Consider the following 19,958-nt stretch of genomic DNA (forward strand, 5'->3'; position numbering starts at 1 on the left):
TAGGTGGTGGTGCAGAGAGCAGCTCAGGAAGTGTCCGTGCAGAACTGGTGGGGAGAGCGGGAGTGGGGGAGGCCGACGCGGGAAGCCACGGGACGGCTCCTGGAGCTGGGCTCTCGCAGGCAGGGCCGCCGCTCCTCGTGCATGGCCCTCTTCCTCCTGGATCCAGTGGCAGCGTCTGTCTAGGAAAGCTGGAGCCCTCTCTCAGTCCTACTGGATTCTCAGGGAGCCCTCGGTGGCCTTCTGCTTCCTTTTGAGTGCTGCTCCCCTGTGGCCTGGGACAGCACTGTGCTAGCCCATGCCATTCCCTCCCACACCCCGCGTGTTCTGGTGACTGACACTGGCAGGAGAGGCAGGCCCCATGGTGGGCTTCCGGCTGCCTTAATGATGTGCTCAGGCATGTGGGGGGTGAGCTGGAAAGCCCCCAGGAGAGGGGTACCTGTTTTCACTTGAAAACTTTGGTGAACTGAGATGAATGGCTGGTGCCCATGGGGCTGTAAGTCACTGCTCTCCTGGGGGGTGAGCCTGCCTGCTGCTTGCCCTCCTCGCTGAGCCCATCTCTGCAGGCTGGCTGTGGGGTCACAAGCAGGACTCTGTACAGACCTGTTTCGAGCGGCTTTTCCTTAATGGTTTTGATTGGTTTGTATCTCATAGCTCAGTAGCTGCTAATAAAGTTAAAGATCCATGACCCGCTTTCTTCACCATCTGGTCAGACAGTGGAGTAAAAATGGAGAGTTTCAGAGTGTGACCAGTGTGGGCTCGGGCTGACAGCACGGGCGGTCTGCTCACTGTGGGGCCTCTGCGGCCCTGTCCACAGGCAGGAACTTGGAATCAGTAATTTTGACTCCTTGCTAACATACAGATTGAAAGTATTTTATATACACTAATGCTTTTCTATGTTGTACCATGCAAAGATAGTATGTTCAACAGGAACAGGCCAAGGTGGTTTACCTGCCGGCACTCCGGCACGGCCGCGGGGGGCGGGGCTGCTGGTGCCGCCGGATTCCCAGCAGACCCGAGAGCTTGTGCAGCAGCACGTCTATTAGGGTCGTTTCCCTCTGCGAACAGAAGAAGGCAGAAACTCAACACAGTACCAAAGATAGTATTCACTGTAATAGTTCCTTCATTTAATTAAAAAACTTTTCTAGTGATTTACTGTCAAGCGTTGGAGAGTCTTCTCTGCTCAGAAGTCATTAGGGGTTCTGTGGACAGTGGCCCCAGAACATAGGCCAGGGTAAATTGGTTTCTTAGGAGGGTCGAGTTGGCCGAGCTGTGGAGAGTGAAGGCACGGTGGTTGTGTGTACCCAGGGGCACAGCAGTTGGTCTCCCCCAGTTGTGCAGTGTTGCTGAGCCAGCGTTGCCTACCTTAAGGGACTTCCTCTCTCGTCCAAAGGCCATGAGGATAGCAGAAACAAACAGATTGATGATCACCAGCACCATCAGGACAACGCTGGTGAGGGTGAGGAAGCCGCCCAGGACTGGATCTAAGGCAATAACCTAGAGGGCACAGGACCAAGGAGCTGACAGCTGTGCCACCAACAGGCGGATGCCATGGCTGGGGAGGGTTTCCCAGGAAGACGTGTGATATTCACTGGACACCAGGGAGGGAGGCAGTGAGAGTGAGAACAGCAATGAAGGACTTTGAAAAGAAGAAAAAGGTGAGTTGCTGTGGAATCATAACTGAGATCCCTTGAGTTGCAGCAGTTCTGGAAAATACATAGTTCTGGAAACTATGGAAGCTGCAAGGGGGGTACGGATGCACAGGGTGTCCGACCAGGCAGCTTGTCTACACAGCGGCATCCCTGTAAAATCCAGCTGGCTGGACACGCGTGCATGTCTAGGAGAGCACGCTCCCGCCTGCAGGTCACTCCCTGCAGTCCCGTAGTGGCCAGCGGAGGGCTGAAGCTGGGAGCTGGGAGCCCTGTCCCATCCTCCCTCAGCGGGGCCTGCAGCAGAGAACCACACGGAGGGATGCTGGGTGTTTAAACTGAAGGTATAAATAATGAGCTCTCTGTCACTGTTGACGTCTGTGCATAGATTTCTCAAATTCTAGGCCTGCTACAGTGGTTTCCATAACAATAATGTTTATTTTCTCTGCAGACTGGCCTATTGATGGTCATTGGGGGACTGTTTTAAAGAAACCCAGCAGTTCAGAGGATGCTGACTGGGGACGCCTCCCTCGAGGCACTAGCTTGTTAGGGGCTCCCAGGTCCTGCGCACCAGGTGATTAGGGCAGTCTGACTCTGGTGGCAAAACTTTTGCACCAGTATGCTTGCTCCATTTCCCTTCCAGTAGCCCCTTCCAGGTTTGCTCAGCCCTGAGGCGGCGTTAGTATCGCGGCTGTGCCCTCGGAGCACGTCAGGAATGAGCCCTTCGTCCTGGGGCCGGAACTGTCAGTGTCCTGCCTAGACTGTGGCTTCATTCCTTCCTGAAGGACCCTGTCCCAGAGGAAGCCACAGGCGGCGTCAGCCTCCGTCAGAGCCCAGCCTTTGCCGCAGCGTGTGGTTCACGTGTTCCCTATCCTGGACACACTGGGGCCTGGGCCCAGTGCACCAAGTGGGTTTCTCTTGTTAAACAGGAAGATAGGGAATTGTGTTAGATCCTGGGGGGAAAATAATAGGCCCACGAACCATGCTGTTCTTCCTGAAACTGCCTTTAAAAAAATTAAGATCTCCCATCTGCTGGTTTAACTTCTCAAATGGCTACAATTGCCAGAGCCAGGCAGGTATGAAGCTGGGAGCTAGGCCCTTCTTCCAGGTCTCCCACATGGGTGCAGGGGCCCAAGGCCTTCCCAGGCTACTAGCAGGGAGCAGCATCTATAATTTAGTAAGTGTACACTGCAGGGGACTGGCACATGGCTTAGTGGCTAATCCTCTCCTGTAAGTGCCTATATCCCTTATAGGCACTGGTTCCCGTCCCTGTGGCCCCACTTCCCATCCAGCTCCCTGCTTGTGGCCTGGGAAAGCAGTCAAGGATGGCCCAAAGCCTTGGGACCCTACACCCGCGTGGGAGACCCGGAAGCAGCTCTGGGCTCCTGGCTTTGTGTCGGCTCAGCTCTGGCTGTTAACGGCTGCTTGGGTTGGAAGATGTGTCTACTCTCTACAAGTCTGCAGGCAGCGAGGAAGGTGGGACTAAGTGCTTTGGAAAGGATGGTGTCCTGCAAGCAAAGCCCGCATCTAGGCTGGGTGTGCTCAGACCACAGGGCACGGCAGAGGCTTCACTGGGTGTGCGGCACTGCAGATGGCCGCTGTTTTAAGCAGGCCCCTCTTTGGTAGAGACCTTTATGGCAAAGGCAATACTTCGGGGAAGCCACCGATGAACCCTTTGTACCCAGCTGGGGCTGGGGACCTGTCCTTACCTCTTTGTGGTGAGAAACTCCCACGAGAAGCCCCACAACGGTCACCGCTGAGTTGATGAACGTCCGGTAGTTGGAGATGCTCCATCCAAACAGCAGGTTAAACTGGGAGGGAGAGAGGCCGTTAGTGGGGGCCCGCGCACAGTGCTTCCCCCCAGCCTGTGAAGGTTGCCTTCGTAACTAAGGTGTTTGTGTGAATTTGACTTTTGACTTCACATCCACAGAATTAAATTCTGTCCCGATTTTTGAGGCAAGGAGACACAGGAAGGGTGCAAACCATGCTGGTTAAGTCAGATTTGAAGCAGCCACTGTTCCCTCTGGCACCCTTTCTAGCGGGAGCAACCCAACAGACAAGGCACGGCACGGGGCTTACAGCGATGGCATAGCCGGTCAGCAGGACCAGGATGATGAGCAGAAAGCCTGTCACCTCATCCCAGGCTTTGCTCAGTGTCCTGCTGATGACCTGCAGCCTGGCGTCATGGTGCAGCAGGTGCCAGAGCTGCAGCGTTGCCAGGAGCACAAGGATGCCCACCAGGTAGGTGGTGGCACAGTTCACACTCAGCGCCTCGGAGAAGCTGACGAACCTGTGCCGGGGAAGGCTGCCGCTTACCCAGTGTCCCGTGGGGCCCTCGCACGGCCGGGGATGGCGGGGCTCCCTCCGCCCACCCCAGCCCCTCTTGAGGCCTGCTAGGTTGGATGCTTGCCGTCAGAACTGCTTTCCAGGCAGAAGTGCTGCACCGTGAGAACCCTCACAACAGCCCTGTGCTGGAAGGGCCGTGGAAGGCTTATACAAGCTGTGTGTATTTGAAAGAGCTTGTGAGCGCCTGGGCACAGCACCGGATGGAGAGGTCTCGGGCACCACAGTGCCAGTGCCACTGCCTCCACTTGTAACCCAGCTTCAGGCCAGACTCAGGTCCTCAGAAGTGGCAGGTATGGGCGACACTGCCAGCCACATGAGCTGCCAGCTTCTGTTGGCCCAGCCCTCGCTGCTGTGGGCACTGGGGGAGTGGCTCAATGCACAGAAGATCTTGCCTTTCAAGTGAAAAATTTTTTAAACCTTACAATTTTAAAATATTTTTATGTAAGATTTATTGAGAGGCCAAGTGACAGATCTCCTGTTTACTGACTTGTTTCCCAAATGGCTAGCGCAGACAGGACTGGGCCATCCTGAAGCCAGAGGCCAGGAATTCCATCCAGGTATCCACCAAGCCCTCGGGCCATCTGCTTTCCCAGGTGCACCAGGCGGGAGCCCCAGCAGCAAGAGAGCACCTGGGACTCTGGCACCTGTCCAAGGTGCTGGGATCCTAAGCAGTGACAGGCTGCGGCATCACAATGTTGGCCCACCTGTTTTCACACCACTGTGTACTTACGCCGAGCACATTGCTGGAAAAGCCATGATGTGTGCCCTCTGGCTGAAGGTTCCCAATTCACCCCCTTCCCCTGACCTGCTCTCACTGTCTCAGGAGACAGTGGTGAAGTGGCCGGTGAGGTGTGCCATCCCAGGTGCTGCTCTGGGGCAGTGGGTAACTGACTAGGAGGCGCTGCTGAGGAGAGGGGAACCACCATTTGATGATGCAGCAACTAGGTTTGGAAGACAGCACAAAGCTCCAAGCAAGTTGGCATCCTGCATCAGCTAAGAGCCAGGCAGTCGGCACAGGCCTGAGCTGGCAGGCTTCTCCACTTCAGGCAAGCCATGCAAACCCCTTGCTGCTGCATCAGCTTTCACCGCAACACACTTACACCCCGGGATGACTTCTCAACACAAGCTCTGCTTCTAAAGCAGCCTGCGGTAGGGGACCTGGAAGGGGATGGGAGGCTGCCACACCAGGCCCTTGTTCCCACCCAGGCCCCTGCCTACCCATCCGGGTCCTGCCGGTGCTGGGCCATGTGCTTCTGGTGCAGAGAAATCCGCGTCATGTCAAGCGCCAAGATGACAAAGCTGATGAGGACCACACTGGTGTCCAGGACGTTTCTCTTCTGTGTGAGGAACCGCCAGCCCTGGCATTTGAGCCTCCAACCCTGGACGCAGAGGGTGTGGTCACGTGGGCCAGCGGCAGGTGCAAGGTCCTGAGAGCCCATGCCTCACACAAGCTCTGTGCTCGCTGGGGCACCGTGATGGGCACCGTGATGGCCACCAACGGTACCGCTGTGGACTGCGTGTGTTCTCATGTACAGCACAGGCCTAACAGGTTTCTAAATCAGCTGTGGCGATCTTGGGGTGCCTGGGCTGGCTGCATCCCGCATCCCAGGGTCAGCGTCCCCGCTGAGTTGTTTTTCCTTTCGGCTCATGTGCACCCAGAGAGGCAACAGGGCGAGGTCTAGGTATTTGGGTCCCCGCCGCCCACGTGGAGGGACCCAGGGAGAGAACCAGCGCTGCCTTTCAAATAAGCCAATGGGACTGGAGGGGCTTCCCTTCGGCCTCAGATGCTGTCTTCTAGCGCCACTGGTTGTGCGTAAGCACCAGCTCTCTGTTCAGCATGCCTTCTTGATTGGACTTGGAATCAGAGCACTAAAGGTATCAAATACCATTTCCAAAAACAAAACAAAAATACCATTTCCACAGAACTTTAAGATTATTTGAAAGGTGGAGGTACAGAAAGATGGAAGACCAATCTTCCACACCCTGGCTCAGTCCTGAAATGGTGCAAATATTCAGCGCTGGGCCAGGTCATGCAAGGAGCCTGGGGCTTTTTCTGGGTCTCCCAGGTGGGCACAGGGACCCAACACGTGGGCCATCTCCTGCTGCTTCCCCAGATGCGTTAGCAGGGAGCTAGATCAGAAGTGCCCACATTGGGATGCTGGCGAGACAAGTGGTGGCTTTACTAGTTATGCCAGAACGCCTGCCCCAGGACTGAATTCTTAAACTCGAAGGCAGAGAGCAGGCAGCCTCCAACAGCTCAGGCCTCTGAGATAAGGCAGTCAGCCAGGTGTAGGAAGAGGCCTCAGTGCGACTCCTTGCACTCTGCCAACCACTAGCACTCTGCACATCTCTCTTTTAAGACAGTAATGAGCTATCTGAAAGGCAGGGCTACCGAAATGGGGTGCTGGGACATCCACTGACTAGGTCACTTCCTAATGGCTGCAACAGCCAAGGCTGGCCAGGTGGAGATCAGGAGCCTGGAGCTTCATCCAGGTCTCCCATGCAGGTGGCAGGGACACAAGCACCGGCCATCTTCTGCTGTTTTCCCAGGCATGTTAGCAGGGAGCTTGATGGGAAGTGTAACAGCCTGGGCTAGCCTTGGGGCAGGTTAAGGTTCTGCCTGCAGAGTCAGCATGTGGGTGCCAGTTTATGTCTCAGCAGCTGGACATCTCATCTAGCTCCCCGTTAATGCAAATGGGAAAGCAAGAGAAGACGGCGTGAGTGCTTGGGCCCCTGCACCCATGTGGTGGAGCCAAAGCTGCTGGCTCCTGCCTGTCCCAGGCTGGCCCCATGGCCATTTGGAGACTGAGCTAGCAGATGGAAACTCTGCCCTAAGCTCTCTATAATCATTAAAAAATCAGTGAAGCATCCAGGACTCATAGTCACAAATAGCAGTTTAACTCACTGCATTTTCAGCTCACCTGGACAAAGGCGTAGTAACAGACCAGCAGGTGATACAGGACCTGGGAGATGACGTCCCAGCCAATGCCCATCTGGGAGGCCTGCAGGGCAGGCAGACTGTCCACGCTTACAGAGCTGAATAAAGCACCTGGGAAAAAAGCAGCGACATCTGGAGACAGGGCCTCTTGCCTGCTTCAGACTTCGCCTCCAACTCCACCTGGCCCGACACCAAGTCGCTCCCTAGTCCTTCTGTGCCCCTCAGTGCAGCAGTGGGTGCTGCGGCCAGCACCGACCAGCCAACACCAAGGTCACGCACACGAAGCTCTTGGACGAGGGCCGTCAGCCCCAGCAGAGCGAGGCGCTCCCAGGCCGGCCCTGTCTCCGTGCTGACATTCCGTAACAGTCAGAGCCCTCCGCAGACCTTGGTCCTCGCCCCCTCACTGAGAAGGCAGCTCGAGAGGCGCAGCTGCCGCTTGGGGCTCAGGTTCGAGTCGTGGCTTCACTCCTGATTCTGGCTTCTCCCTGGCAGCAGGGGTGATGGCTCAACCAGCTGCATCTTTGCCACCCACGTGGGAGACCTTGAATGAGCTCCAGGCTCCTGGTGTGGCTGAGCTGCCTTTGTCGCACTCCGGTGTGGCGGGGGTGCAACTCCCGGCACCAGCTCCTTGCCAGTACAGACCCTGGTGGGCAGTGATGACGGCTCGTTTAACAGGGTCCTGCCACTTCTCGCCACCCCCAGGGGAGACCTGGCCCTGTCCTGGCTGTTGCGGGGTCTGGCTGGGGAGTGAACAGAAAGAAGCTCCCGTAGCCTGCCTCTTCAATGCAGGGCTGAGGCGGCGCGTGGCCCTGCGAGCCTCAGGGAGACCTTCTTGGTAGGCTGCCACCTGCTGGCCAGGTTAGCCGCCTGCCAGATGAGGGGACAGGACATGGGATTAGGATGACCTTCCCTCTAAGGGGGGGGGTGCCGAATGTGCCTCACAAACACCACCATGGTGACAGTGACAGGGACACATCACTCTGAAGATGAAGAAGCGGAGGGAGAAAAGCGGCTCTGTGCAGTGCGTGTGCAGCAACGCTCTGGGCCAGACAGGACCTTCGGTTGCTACCTGAACCATGGGGTTGTTAGGAAACTCTCTTGACGTTTTATTTGGAAGGCAGAGAGTGCCTCCTTTGGTTTGCTCCCCAGATCCCCAACAGTCAAGGCTGGGGCCAGGAGCTCCATCATGGATCTCCCAGTGTGGGTGGCAGGGACCCAAGTACTTGGGCCCTCACTCAACTGCCTCTCCTCGAAGTGGAGAAGCTGGGCCTCCAGCTGGGCGCGGCCCAGGCAGCAGCATAAGCACTGTGTCAGGTGCCTAGCGCACGTGGTTTGACTTTTGAGATGTGTTTGTAATGACCCGAAGGCATCTCTCAGTGAACGGGGTCAGGTCCAGGCGGAAGGGGAGGAGGGGGAAGGTCTTCCTACCCACGTCACTGGACTCCAGGGTCAGGGTCACCGTGCAGAGCAGGTTCACGTTGGCATTGAAGACCACAAACTCCAAGCAGAGGACCCTGGTGCGCCGGTCCAGCCAGTGCCACTGCTGGAGGTGCTGCAGGACCCTGGGGAGGGGGACACACAGCGTTTCTCACCAGGGACAGACACTTGGGAAGCACCCCGGTGTTCAAGCTCTGAGGCCGCCTTAGCACCCTACGCTCTGCCAGCTGCTTCCTCTGCGGTGCTAACTGCCCCCTTCACTACGGCGTGCAGGGTACCCTGCGGGGCTCCGGCTGTCACTGTGGGCGGAGAGGTCATGTGAGCTCGGACACTCATCCCCAGGACACGGGCCACTTCAGGGACCTCTGGCAGTGGAACCGGGCCACCCTGACTTTGGGCTGATTCTCAGCAGTTTATTTCTATGTTGGAAGGTTACAGAATGTTCAAGCCAGCACTTGCCAAGTTCTAACCACTGCAAGGATTTACACTGGCATGCATTTTCCCAGATAAAATGTGGAATGAGGACCAGGCAGTGGCCAGGTGGGCTAATCCTCCATGTGAGAGTATCAACATCCCACGTGGATGTCAGTTTGTGTCCTAGGTGCTCCTCTTCCCATCCAACTCCTTGCTCATGACCTGGGAAAGCAGCCGAGATGGACCCAAGTCACTGGGCTCCTGCATGTGCATGGGAGACCTGGAGAAGCTCCTGGTTCTGGCTTGGCTCCAGCTGTGGCAGCTGTTTGGGGAGTCAATCCACGGATGTAAGAGCTCTCTTTCCTTCTCTTTGTAAGTCTTCCTTTACAGTAAGTTTTTAAAAAATGAATGTTGGCAAATTCTAAAACCTACATATCATTGCAGTTTGAAGCTGAGCAAGGAATTACTTTTCAAAGAAATGGTAGATTTCTCTAGGAGTTTTAGGTCAGAGATCTCCGAGGCTACAAGGCTCTCCAAGCAGCTGCCACACTTACCAGCTGTGCCCTGAAGCCACCATCCGGGACCTCCGGCTCAGGGCTCAGGCTGGCTCACCTGGCTGCAGCCGTGGAGTTTCTCCCCAGCCTCACGGCGTAGCTGCCTCCCGAGTAAGTGGCAAACTCCCCCTGGATGGGATGGTCGTGCTGGGTCTCCTCATCCTGAGGGTGCCATGGGCTCCCGGGTGCTGTGTTGTTGGCCTCGGGAGGCCCCCAGCTGACACTGCAGCCCTCTGTATCCCCTGGCTGCTGCTGGGAGGCTGCCCCAGGGTCACAGGGAGGAGCGCCAGGGGTGCGGATCTGACGGAGTAGGATGTTGCCCAGGAGGAAGCAGTTCCCGTCGGTGATGAACCCTAGGGAGGGGGGCATTAGCTTCAGTAAGCTACAACGGGAGAAGATGCACATGGCCACTGTGGGTTGAGTGTGTTGTACTTGAAAGGCAGAGTGACAATGTGTGTGTGTGTGTGTGTGTGTGTGTGTGTGTGTGTGTGTGAGAGAGAGAGAGAGAGAGAGAGAGAGAGAGATTGGGCTCTTGCCTCTACTGGTTCACTCTCCAGTCACAATGAACAGGGCGGGAGCCGGGCTGAAGCTAGAAGCGCCATCTGGGTCTCCCACCCGCATGCAGACGCCTAAGCCCTTGAGGCATCTTCACTGGCCCTCCCAGGTGCCTTAGCAGGGAGCAGGCTTGGAAGCAGAGCAGCCAGGACTCCAACCGGTGCTCTGACAAGGGAAGACAGTGGCAGCTTAACTTGCCACATCACAACACTGGCCCTGCATGTCACCCCTAAAAAAAACCCCCAAAAACCATTTTAAGGGTCTGGTATGATGGCTCAGTGGCTAAATCCTCTCCTTGCACGTGCTGGGATCCCATACGGGCATCAATGCATGTCCAGCTCCACCTCCCATGTAGTTCCCTGCACGTGGACCAGGACATCAGTCAAGGATGGCCCAAAGCCTTGGGACCCTGCACCCGTGTGGGAGACCTGGAGGAGGTTCCAGGTTCCTGGCTTCAGATAGGCGCAGCACCCGCCATTGCAGCCACTTGGGGAGTGAATCATCGGACAGAAGATCTTCCTCTCTGTCTCTCCTCCTCTCTGTGTATCTGACTTTGCAATAAAAATAAATCAATCTTAAAAAGATAAGTAAATAAATCTTGCGGGAAAAGGAACAAGAAATGAGGTATATATACTTAAAAATGGCAATGAAGCTATCACACTTTGTAAAGGATTTCTGTAACTAAATTGAGAGAACCAGTTGAGGAATTACGACAAAAATGTAATTCAGCCAAACAACAGGGTGCTGAATAAATCAGGAAGTCATGTTGCCACACAATGCTAATGTGACAAGGATAAAGAAAGAAGCATCACTTGTACCACCAGCCCCAAGGGACCCGGGAGGCCTGTGTGCGGCCCGGCTCTTACTAAGGGACACAAAGGGGGTTGGGAACAACCAGGACTACAGGAGCACTGCAGTGTCGCACTCTGTAAATTCGTCTAACTGCTTAGTCTGTCTCTATGCACATCTATCCTGCCACTGCACAGGCTCCTGTTAGAGCAGCTGAAGGCGGCTGGGTGAGGCGTGGGGGAAGGGCAGGGAGCAACAGAGGCAGCTGGGACGGCTGTGCAGGCCTCACTGAGCAGCCAGGGAAATGGGCAGACTCCCTTTGACTTGATAACAGGAGTGTTTCTGGTTTAAAAGAATAATAACTAGGAAGAGTAACTTGGAGCTATTTTTCTAAATTCCAGCTCCATACGTACTCGATCTGGTCCAAGTACTTCTCTTACAGGGATGCTAAGCAGACATCAGGACACTGATGCTGGACTGTGAAATTATGTACACGACTATCACTAGGGGACTGGTGATGCAGTCCAGGGTGCAAACATGCAATGTACTACCAGGCAGGGGGCGGAACAGGGGAGTGGCTGATGGGGTAACACCCAGAAAGATGGAGAAAAGCAAGCTGCAGGAGCCCTGGTTGTCAGGCGCACGAGGGTCGGCCAAGCAGCTGCTCTGGGAAGGAAAAGCAGGAGCGGGGCACGTGGGGACGCAGCTGCATGAGCCACGCCGTCACACATGCGCACTGCCTCCACATTCACCTTCTCATTGCAGACGAGTCCCGACGTGAGAAAGCAAAGAGGGTACAGCAGCTGCCAGGAGAGCCTAGCTGGTAAAGGAGACCTGGGTTCTGCAGAAGGGAGGCATGCCCGAATGCTCAAAGATACAAGATAGGTGAGACTCTACTCTTCCATGAAGAAAATACATGCGGATGTGAGCACTTGCTTTCTCTCACAGGAAAACCAAAAGAGGCAAAGTGAACTGCAAGTGCTGTAAAAAATGTTGTGGGCCCAGCAGAGTGGCTCAATTAGTTAATCCTCCCCCTTCAAGCGTCAGGATCCCTTACTAGTGCCGGTTTGTGTCCTGGCTGCTCCACTTCCCATCCTGCTCCCTGCTTATGGTCTGACAAAGCAGTGGAGGATGGTCCAACGCCTTGGGCCCCTGCACCCACATGGGAGACCTGGAAGAAGCTCCTGGCTCCTGAGCGTCTCAGCTCCAGACATTGCAGCCATTTTGGGAGTGAACCAGTAGATGTTTCTCCTCTTTGTAAATCTGCCTTTCCAGTAAAAGTAAATTTAAAAAGGAGAACATTTAAAAAAACCTTATCAAGAACAGTTCTTCCCTTACTGGACTAGGTTATTCTAGAAGGCTCTATAGTCACACGCTACCAGTTATCTGCCACAAACGGCAAGGCGTAGTCCAGGTCCATGGCACTGGGCTTTATCAACACGCAGAGAAACACGTTGCAGAAGTTACCAAGGTACGCCAGGTCAGTGTCTTTTTTGTCTTTAACGGCTTTCTACTCCGCTTGTCACTGGATTCTGTTTTTGTCCATCTGTATCTGCAGATCTGCTCTTGCTGATCTTGGTATGTCCAGGGAGGACAGAGCTAGTGGTTCTGGTGGGCGGGCTGGTACAGCAACTGCCCCCGTAGGAACAGCTTTCCACTTCTCCAGAGAATGCTGGGTGCCAGGTGCTGCTCTAAGCCCTTCCATTTATTCATCTTTCAATCTCCATATCACATCCTAACATGACACCCACTGTGCACATGGGGAAACCAAGGCCCCAGGCACACAGCTCACAGCCCAGGGCCAGGCTACCTCCTGGGGTGACAGGCTGAGCCTGCAGGGCAGGGCGATCAGGAGGAGGGTGCACCCAGGGGGACGCTGAAGACCTCAGCAAGCTTGTGAGCCACCCTGAGTTAGTCAGTGCGTTGCTCAGCAGACAGATTAGTCTTCTAAAAAGTGTCCTGAGCTTGCAACGGTCACCATCTCAAACAGAGTGGAGAAGGAGCAAACCAGCAGTACACAGGAGCTGCCCCCGTGAGCCCGCAGCCCGAAACACCACCTTACAAAGGGCGTGGGGATGTTCAGGGAGAGGAAAGCATCTTCAGACTCTCCTCTGGAACCTGGGCAATGTGCCACAGCTCATTAGAAAGTCGCCCGTGGCAGGCTAAAGGAAAACAACAATGTCCAGAATACAGCTTAACTACCAAAACATGAAGTTACACATTGACAAAGCATTGGTAACTGGTGAAAAATCCTGCACAGGAAGTCTTTCAAGAAAAAAACACTGCTTGCTTAGTATGGTCTACCTGAAAGGCAGGGAGAGGGCAAAAGGGAGACAGAGCCTTCCATCAGCTGGTTTGCTCTCCTAGCACCTGCAACAGCCAGGCGAGGAGCAAGCAAGGCACGAGGTCCACGTGGGTCTCCACAGGCCACGCCTCTGAGCCATCATCTCTTGCCTCCCTGAGGCTACACCAGGAGGCCGGACTGGAAACTGAGTAGCCAGCACTCAATCCCATGCCCTTCGACGTGGGCATCCAAGAGGGAGCTGAGGTCCCCGTGCCTCGATGCCTGCCCAGAGCAGGCCGCCTGGGAGCTCTCCTCCAGCACTGTACAAGGCAGGGCACCCTCGTTTGTCTCTGTGGAGGCTTGTGGAGGGAATAAGTTGGGCTGTGACTGTCTGTCAGTCACTGGCCCTGGGGCAGTTCCCAGCACGCTCCGGGTGTCCCACGCTATCACGCTGGCAGGCTCATCACATCTAGGGGAGCAACAAGCTAATGCGATTTAGAGGCAGCCCAAGGAATGCACCCCTGATGCCCACAGAGGTGTGGCGTGATGAAAAGGCCACTAGAGGGCAGCTGCTCTGGCCAGGCGGGTAAAAGCGCCATCTGAGTGCCTGCTGCTTTGCGTGCCGGTTCCTCCACTCTAACCCAGCTTCCTGCGGATATAACCACAGCAGGTGGCAGTGGGGATGGCCTAGAGACCTGGCTGGAGCTGCTGGAGACAGCTGGGGAGTGAACCAGCCCGTGGAAAATCCCTGTCTCGCTCTCTCCACCAAATCAATGCATGAATAAACCAATGAACAAATCTTAAACATAACGGCTCATGGTCCTGGAGGAGCGTCTGAGTCACGGACTGTGGCCCGTGTTCACGCGGCAACCCCTCACCTCTGCCATCACCAAACAGGTGAGGAAGGAGACTGTGCCTGGCCCAAGGGTAGAACTCCTCCAGCAGTCTGATCTTGGCAAAGCCAGGGGCTAAGCTCTTCCGGATGGCCTGGTGGAGGTAAAATCGGTTGGAGTTCTGCGCAGAGTAGGTTCTGGTCATCAGCAGGACGAGGAAGAGGGTTTGTACTGGTTCAGGACATGCAAAGAAGAATTCAGTCAACTGGGGGGGGTGAAGGGTCAGCTCACCCCGAGCCTTCCTCCCTGTCCCTAAGCTGTCATTTTGCAGGTCAAAGCCAGCCAAGAACTAGCCCTTTCTTGTGGTTCCATTGTAATGTATGGGTTCAAAAATCCCATGAACAAATGTATCCTCTCTTCTAACTCCATTTCCCACAAGCCCCCTCGTCTGTACTATTCCTCACTGGCCTTTTTTTCTACCACTCACCTGACATTCTACTTAAAAGAAGTTACTTTCTGTCTGTCCCTCTTGGCCACTTTGCCTTTCAAATATACCTCCAAAAAAAATTACACAAATCTTCAAAATAAAACAAACAAACAAACAAACAAAAAACCAAAACAAAACTTCAACTCATTTTACTTTGGTTGTTGGTACCCAGGTTCCTCTCTCTGGCTCTTGCACCCAGCTGACCACAACAAGGACACAATATGTCTTCCCGGCTCCAAGGAGCCCCCTATACACTGGGGTCCCGAGAGCCCAGCATGGCCAGCACAACCATTTTCTCAAAGTCTTATAGTCCTTCCTCCGGCCGTGAGGCCCCCAGACTGCATCCTCTTAGCACAGGCTGCCCAAGTGCCTCAACACAGGAAGAAACCTAGACGCTGAGTTCAGCCCGGCCACTCCGGTCCAGCGCCACGCCGGCTTTGACGGGGCCAAGATCTTCCCGGGCATTTTCAGCTCCTTCTCCATTGACTGCGTTCCCTTCCTTGCCTGCTGCCCTCCCACGCGGGCCTGCATACCCATGATGCCTGCGGCTATCCTGCAGATCCTCCTCCTTCCCACAGCTCCCGCTGGGCACCTGGCAGGGCCGTGCATGGTGGGGGCCACGTAGACGGGGTTGTTTCGGTCTCTTGAAGCCGGTGGTGAGGACGAGCACTTCGCTGCCAGGAAGCCAAAGATGGATTTGGGAAGCGTTAGGCTCCATTCAGTGGCCAACACGGGTGCCTCCCTCCCACGAGCGCCTTCTCAGAAGCGCTGGAGAAACAGAGCCAGGCTCCCACAAGTCCCGCTCTCCCAGCTGCCCATAGTGAAAGACCCACTTCTAGAAACCTTCCACCCTCCAGGGCTGAGCTCATCCACAGAAGACAACACAAATCAGTCATCAGAGGGGCCAGCACTGTGGTCAGTGGGTGCTGGTTCCTGTTCAAGTGTTCCACTTCCCATCTAGCTTCCTGCTAATGGCCTAGGAAAACAGTAGAGAACGGTCCACGTCCTTGGGCCCCTGTTACCAAATGGGAGACCCAGAAGAAGCTCCTGGCTGCCAGATCTGGCAGTTGTGGCCTTTTGGGGAGTGAACCAGTGGATGGACGATCTGTTTCTCCTCTCTGTGTAACTCTGCCTTTCAAATAAATGAAAAATAAATATTAAAGAGTTACTAAGAGAATTAAAGATATATAAGACTAGCCCGTTTTGGAAACTAGATTCTACAGGCATAAATCAAGGTATGCTGCCCTCCGGCTCCGTGCTTCTCTTGGACTGGGCATGCCTGGTGCTGCTCACTGGCCTGCACTGTGGGCACAGGGGCTCGACTTCAAAGTTCCACACACTGCAGCACGGGTGGGCACCCCCAGGAGTCCCAACGAACGTGGTTCTCGGGGTGAGACCCGAGATTGCTCTCCGTCATTCTACAAGCTTTTTTCTGTGTGCTTTCTGGAAAAAATAAATCCAGGCAAGGATTTCAAATCTGTACCAACATACATTTAGCTTCAGTTCCACTTCTACTACAACTTTGTGAGGCCTCCTTGTAAGTAACTGTCCAGTTGAACTCCACCTGGACCTCCCGTGTGGGTGGCAGGGGCCCGAGGGTGGGGGTCAGCACAGCTGCCTCCCAGGGCATTGTAGGGAGCTGGAAGCAGACGCCGGAGCTGGAACCCCAAAGTCAGGCTCTCCGCTCCGGGATACAGGACTTAACCCCTGAGCCAAACACCCATCCTGGTTCTGATTGAAAGGCAGCAAGACAGAAACAAACCAGACTGATCCTCCATCCCCTGGTTCACTCCCCGGAAACCCACGGTCGGCCAGAGAGTAGGCCAGGCTGAAGCCAGGTACCTTGAGACACGTGGCAGTGGGAAGCTGGGATTGCGACCAGAGCTGAGACAAACTCAGCCACTCTCACACGGGATTGGACCTTCAAGTAGCACCTTGGCTGCTGCGGCCAACATTCCCTCCAAGAATGGTTTCCTATTTCACAATGTAAAGGACATTGACATACATCCTCACAGGATTTCAACACGTCCTTGGGGCTGTTGCTGGGCCTGGCAGTGAAGACACCTGCCTCAAGCACCCAGGCTCGACTCCTGGCTGTATGTCCGACTCCAGCATTCTGCGAAGGACACCCCCAGAGGCATGATGGGGTACCTGCCATTTAGGCAGCAGCCCAGCAGTGAGCTCTCAGACCCCAGTTTTAGCTTCCTAGCCAGTGTGGGCACTTGAGAAGTGAACCAGTGGCTGGGAAGGGTGTGTGCATTCTGTGCCTCTAAACAAAACAGCTGTACTAATTTGTTTTGCCACTTTTTTCACCTAACACTGTTCTTCTAGCAGTTCTGGTCAGTTATGTAGAGGACAAGACACCCTTAAGTGTGAGAACTAAACACTGGGGTAGGAGGGATTTAGGATGCCTCCAGCATTTTTTAGAGAACAGTAATGCTACCCCTGGAAAGGATTCAGTGGGTGAGGGGACCTCCGAGCCAATGTATTCTACCCTGAGGCACCTGCAGGCATAGAGGTCCTGGGGCCCCGGGAGAGGGAGGGAGGGAGGGAGGGTGACACGCAGACGGAGCTCCAAACACAGGCAGGACTGGAGAGTGGAGAGCAGGTGCAAAGATCAGCTCAGGGCAGAGGCGGTGGCGCCGGCAGCTGTGTGCACACGGATCTCCCAGTGGACTCACGCACCCGGCTCTTGGAACTCACCGGCGAGGGCCAGGATCCTCCTCGTCTGCTGTTCGCTCTCTCTGTTGAGCCACGGCACCCTCTTCATCAGCAGTGACAGCCCGAAGGTGAGAATGACCACCTGTGCAGGGAAGTCGGGGAGCAGCAAATGAAGCACAGAGGACCTCCAACCTCTGACCTCCAACCTCCCAGGTGGGGCAGGCACATGTTAAAGGGGTAGCTGCATGACTGGGCCCTTTGTTCCCATGGGAACTGAGAATGAACAGAACCGTGAAACCGTTTGATCTCAAGGGATGGGAAAGGGTTTATGTTAATATGAATAGTTGGCCTACAGTTTTTATTCTGTGTGTCCAGGAAAAAAAAAGAGCCTTCAATGTTTCTAATGACTGAGGTTCAGAAATGTCCCTTTGGAATGTGGAAATGGTGCTCTCACCCACCTTCCTGTAGCCCTTGGCCTTTATCACCCTAATCAACCACCATCAAAAACAAATATATATATATATATATATATATATATATATATATATCTTCGGAAGAAATTTGACCCAAAGCTAGACTTGTGTCTATTGATTTACTTTAAAATTTATTTTGGAAGGGAGAGATGGGGGAGGAACAGAAAAGGGAAGGAAATAAGAAGGGAGGCAGGGTGGATGGGGAAGAGAAAGAGGGAAAGAAAAAGAGGGAGGAAGAGAGATACAAGAAGACGGGGAGAAAACACTGCCCGCCCATTCCCCCAGATCCCCACAACAGCCCTGGCCAGGCCAGGGACCCGCCACTTGCAGTGCCACCTGCTGCTTCCCATGGTACACGCTAGCTGGGAGCCAGATCCCAAGTTGGGACTAGGACCCAGCCTCTCCCACCCCAGCCCCTCCCCCAGTATGGGATGCAGCCATCCCAGGCAATATTTCCACTCTGTACCTAACGCTCACCCCAAGCTTGACTTTACGAGGCTAAAATTTACCATTTCAAGGTTGATTAGAAGTAGTCACGGAAATTGATTATGACCTTAAGTATCTGTTAGGGCACACCAGTGCCGCCCAGTCCTCAAAGTCCCTCGTGGGAAGCAAAGTTCTGCCCCAGGGCTCACCTTCCCAACTCCCCCATTCTCTCCCCAGTCCATTCTGTTCTGTTCTGTTCTTCCCAGGGATGGGCACAGTGGGTCAGGGTCAGATTTGGTGCCTACACCAGGAGTGAGGTTCTCTCTACCGCTGCTTTGGGAATTTGACGGGTTTGAGACAACAGTTATTCTGGTGTCAGCACCTGCTAGTGGATCATTTGCAGAATTAAACTTGGTTGGTGGTGGATCCCATCAAACGCACAATTGACACCAGTAGCTTCTATTTCTTCTGAGCCTATTTTTGTACTTTTCTCTTGACTCTTAAAAAAACTGAATAATGGGCCCGGCACAGTGGCCTAGCGGCTGAAGTCCTCATCTTGAACGCCCTGGGATCCCATATGGGCGCCAGTTCTAATCCCAGCAGCTCCACTTCCCATCCAGCTCCCTGCTTGTGGCCTGGGAAAGCAGTCAATGACGGCCCAATGCTTTGGGACCCTGCACCCGCGTGGGAGACCCAGAAGAGGTTCCTGGTTCCCAGCTTTGGATCGGCACAGCACCGGCCATTGCGGCTCACTTGGGGAGTGAATCATCGGATGGAAGATCTTCCTGTCTCTCCTCCTCTGTATATCTGACTTTGTAATAAAATAAATCTTTTTTAAAAAACTGAATAAAATTTTATCGTAAAAACTTTGAAAAGGGGGGGAACAAACTGAAACTTGCAGGTTCGTCCCTCAACCTTAGCACTGCTGGGATCCATCCTGACCTCACTCCTCTGTAGCTGTTAACAGCTGTTGGCTGTTGTGTGATACGGTGGTCTCATCTTAGCCAATGCCCGGATGCCAGATATTTAAGTTGATACAATTTTCACCATGGATTTTCTTAGTATGAATCCTTCAAAATGGCCTTTCTCCTGTACAGGGAGGCAGGACGTGGAGCCTGTTGATATTTCCTGCCACACTTGCAGTAACTACCATAGAGTGTGCATTCCCCCGACGTCACCCTGTGTTAATGCTGTTTTCTTCTGCCCTTTTAAGATTTATTGGAAAGATCTACAGGGAGAAGGGAGAGACACACCGATCTGCCATTGTCTGGTTCACTCCCCCAGGTGGCTGCAGCAGCCAGGGCTGGGCCAGTTGGAGCCAGGAGCCAGGAGCTCCATCTTGGTTTCCTACAGGGGTGGCAGGGACCCCAGTCCTAGGGACACTCATGATCTCCCCAGGACATGAGCAGGAAGCTGGGTCAGAATGAGAGTAGCCAGGACTCGAACCTGTACCAGGTGGCAGCTTAAAGCACTGTGCCACAATGTTAGCTTCATTTCTCTTTCCAGTAACTTTGTTGTCTTGACTGTATGGGATTAGGGAAGGTGAATTTTTGCTTGATTTTTGCTCATGAGGATCACAAAGGTTTTTTTTTTTTAATTTAAAATATTAGTATTCTGCTTTACACATAGTAAAAGCACTTGTTTTGGGTGTATAATTTCATGAGTCTTGACAAATTCATAATGTTGTGTAGCCACTACTGCAAGATACCTAACAGTGGGGCCAGCACTGTGGCACAGCACGGCAACCCCCGGTCGTGCTATCAGCATTCCCTAACAGTGGGGCCAGCACTGTGGCACAGCACGGCAACCCCCGGTCGTGCTATCAGCATTCCCTAACAGTGGGGCCAGCACTGTGGCACAGCACGGCAACCCCCGGTCGTGCTATCAGCATTCCCTAACAGTGGGGCCAGCACTGTGGCACAGCACGGCAACCCCCGGTCGTGCTATCAGCATTCCATATAGGAGCACTGGTTGCAGTCCTGGCGGCTCTACTTGGGCTCCGTCTTCCTGCTAACATGCTTGCCGAGGCAGCAGAATGTGTGCTTGGGCTCCTGCCAGCCACGCAGAAGAGCAAGACGGAGCTGTAAGCTCCTGGCTTCATCCCCGCGCGGCCCT

General features: G+C 54.3%; 1 protein-coding gene across 1 annotated transcript in view; it reads right to left on the reverse strand.

Annotated features, from left to right (window-relative positions):
* Window positions 1-23: 23 nt before the first annotated feature.
* PKD1L3 (polycystin 1 like 3, transient receptor potential channel interacting) overlaps window positions 24-19,958 on the reverse strand; it is a 38,699-nt gene continuing 18,764 nt past the window's right edge. The window contains exons 18-29 of the mRNA XM_058674831.1: window positions 16,987-17,086; window positions 14,817-14,957; window positions 13,842-14,027; window positions 9,394-9,688; window positions 8,359-8,492; window positions 6,914-7,041; window positions 5,211-5,371; window positions 3,726-3,936; window positions 3,356-3,457; window positions 1,363-1,494; window positions 949-1,055; window positions 24-156 (exon numbers count right to left, since the gene is read on the reverse strand). Coding sequence (XP_058530814.1) covers window positions 24-156; window positions 949-1,055; window positions 1,363-1,494; window positions 3,356-3,457; window positions 3,726-3,936; window positions 5,211-5,371; window positions 6,914-7,041; window positions 8,359-8,492; window positions 9,394-9,688; window positions 13,842-14,027; window positions 14,817-14,957; window positions 16,987-17,086 — 1,830 coding nt within the window. The remainder of the gene's footprint in view (window positions 157-948; window positions 1,056-1,362; window positions 1,495-3,355; window positions 3,458-3,725; window positions 3,937-5,210; window positions 5,372-6,913; window positions 7,042-8,358; window positions 8,493-9,393; window positions 9,689-13,841; window positions 14,028-14,816; window positions 14,958-16,986; window positions 17,087-19,958) is intronic.

This window comes from Ochotona princeps, chromosome 16 (assembly GCF_030435755.1).
Source record: "Ochotona princeps isolate mOchPri1 chromosome 16, mOchPri1.hap1, whole genome shotgun sequence".
Lineage (NCBI taxonomy): Eukaryota > Metazoa > Chordata > Mammalia > Lagomorpha > Ochotonidae > Ochotona > Ochotona princeps.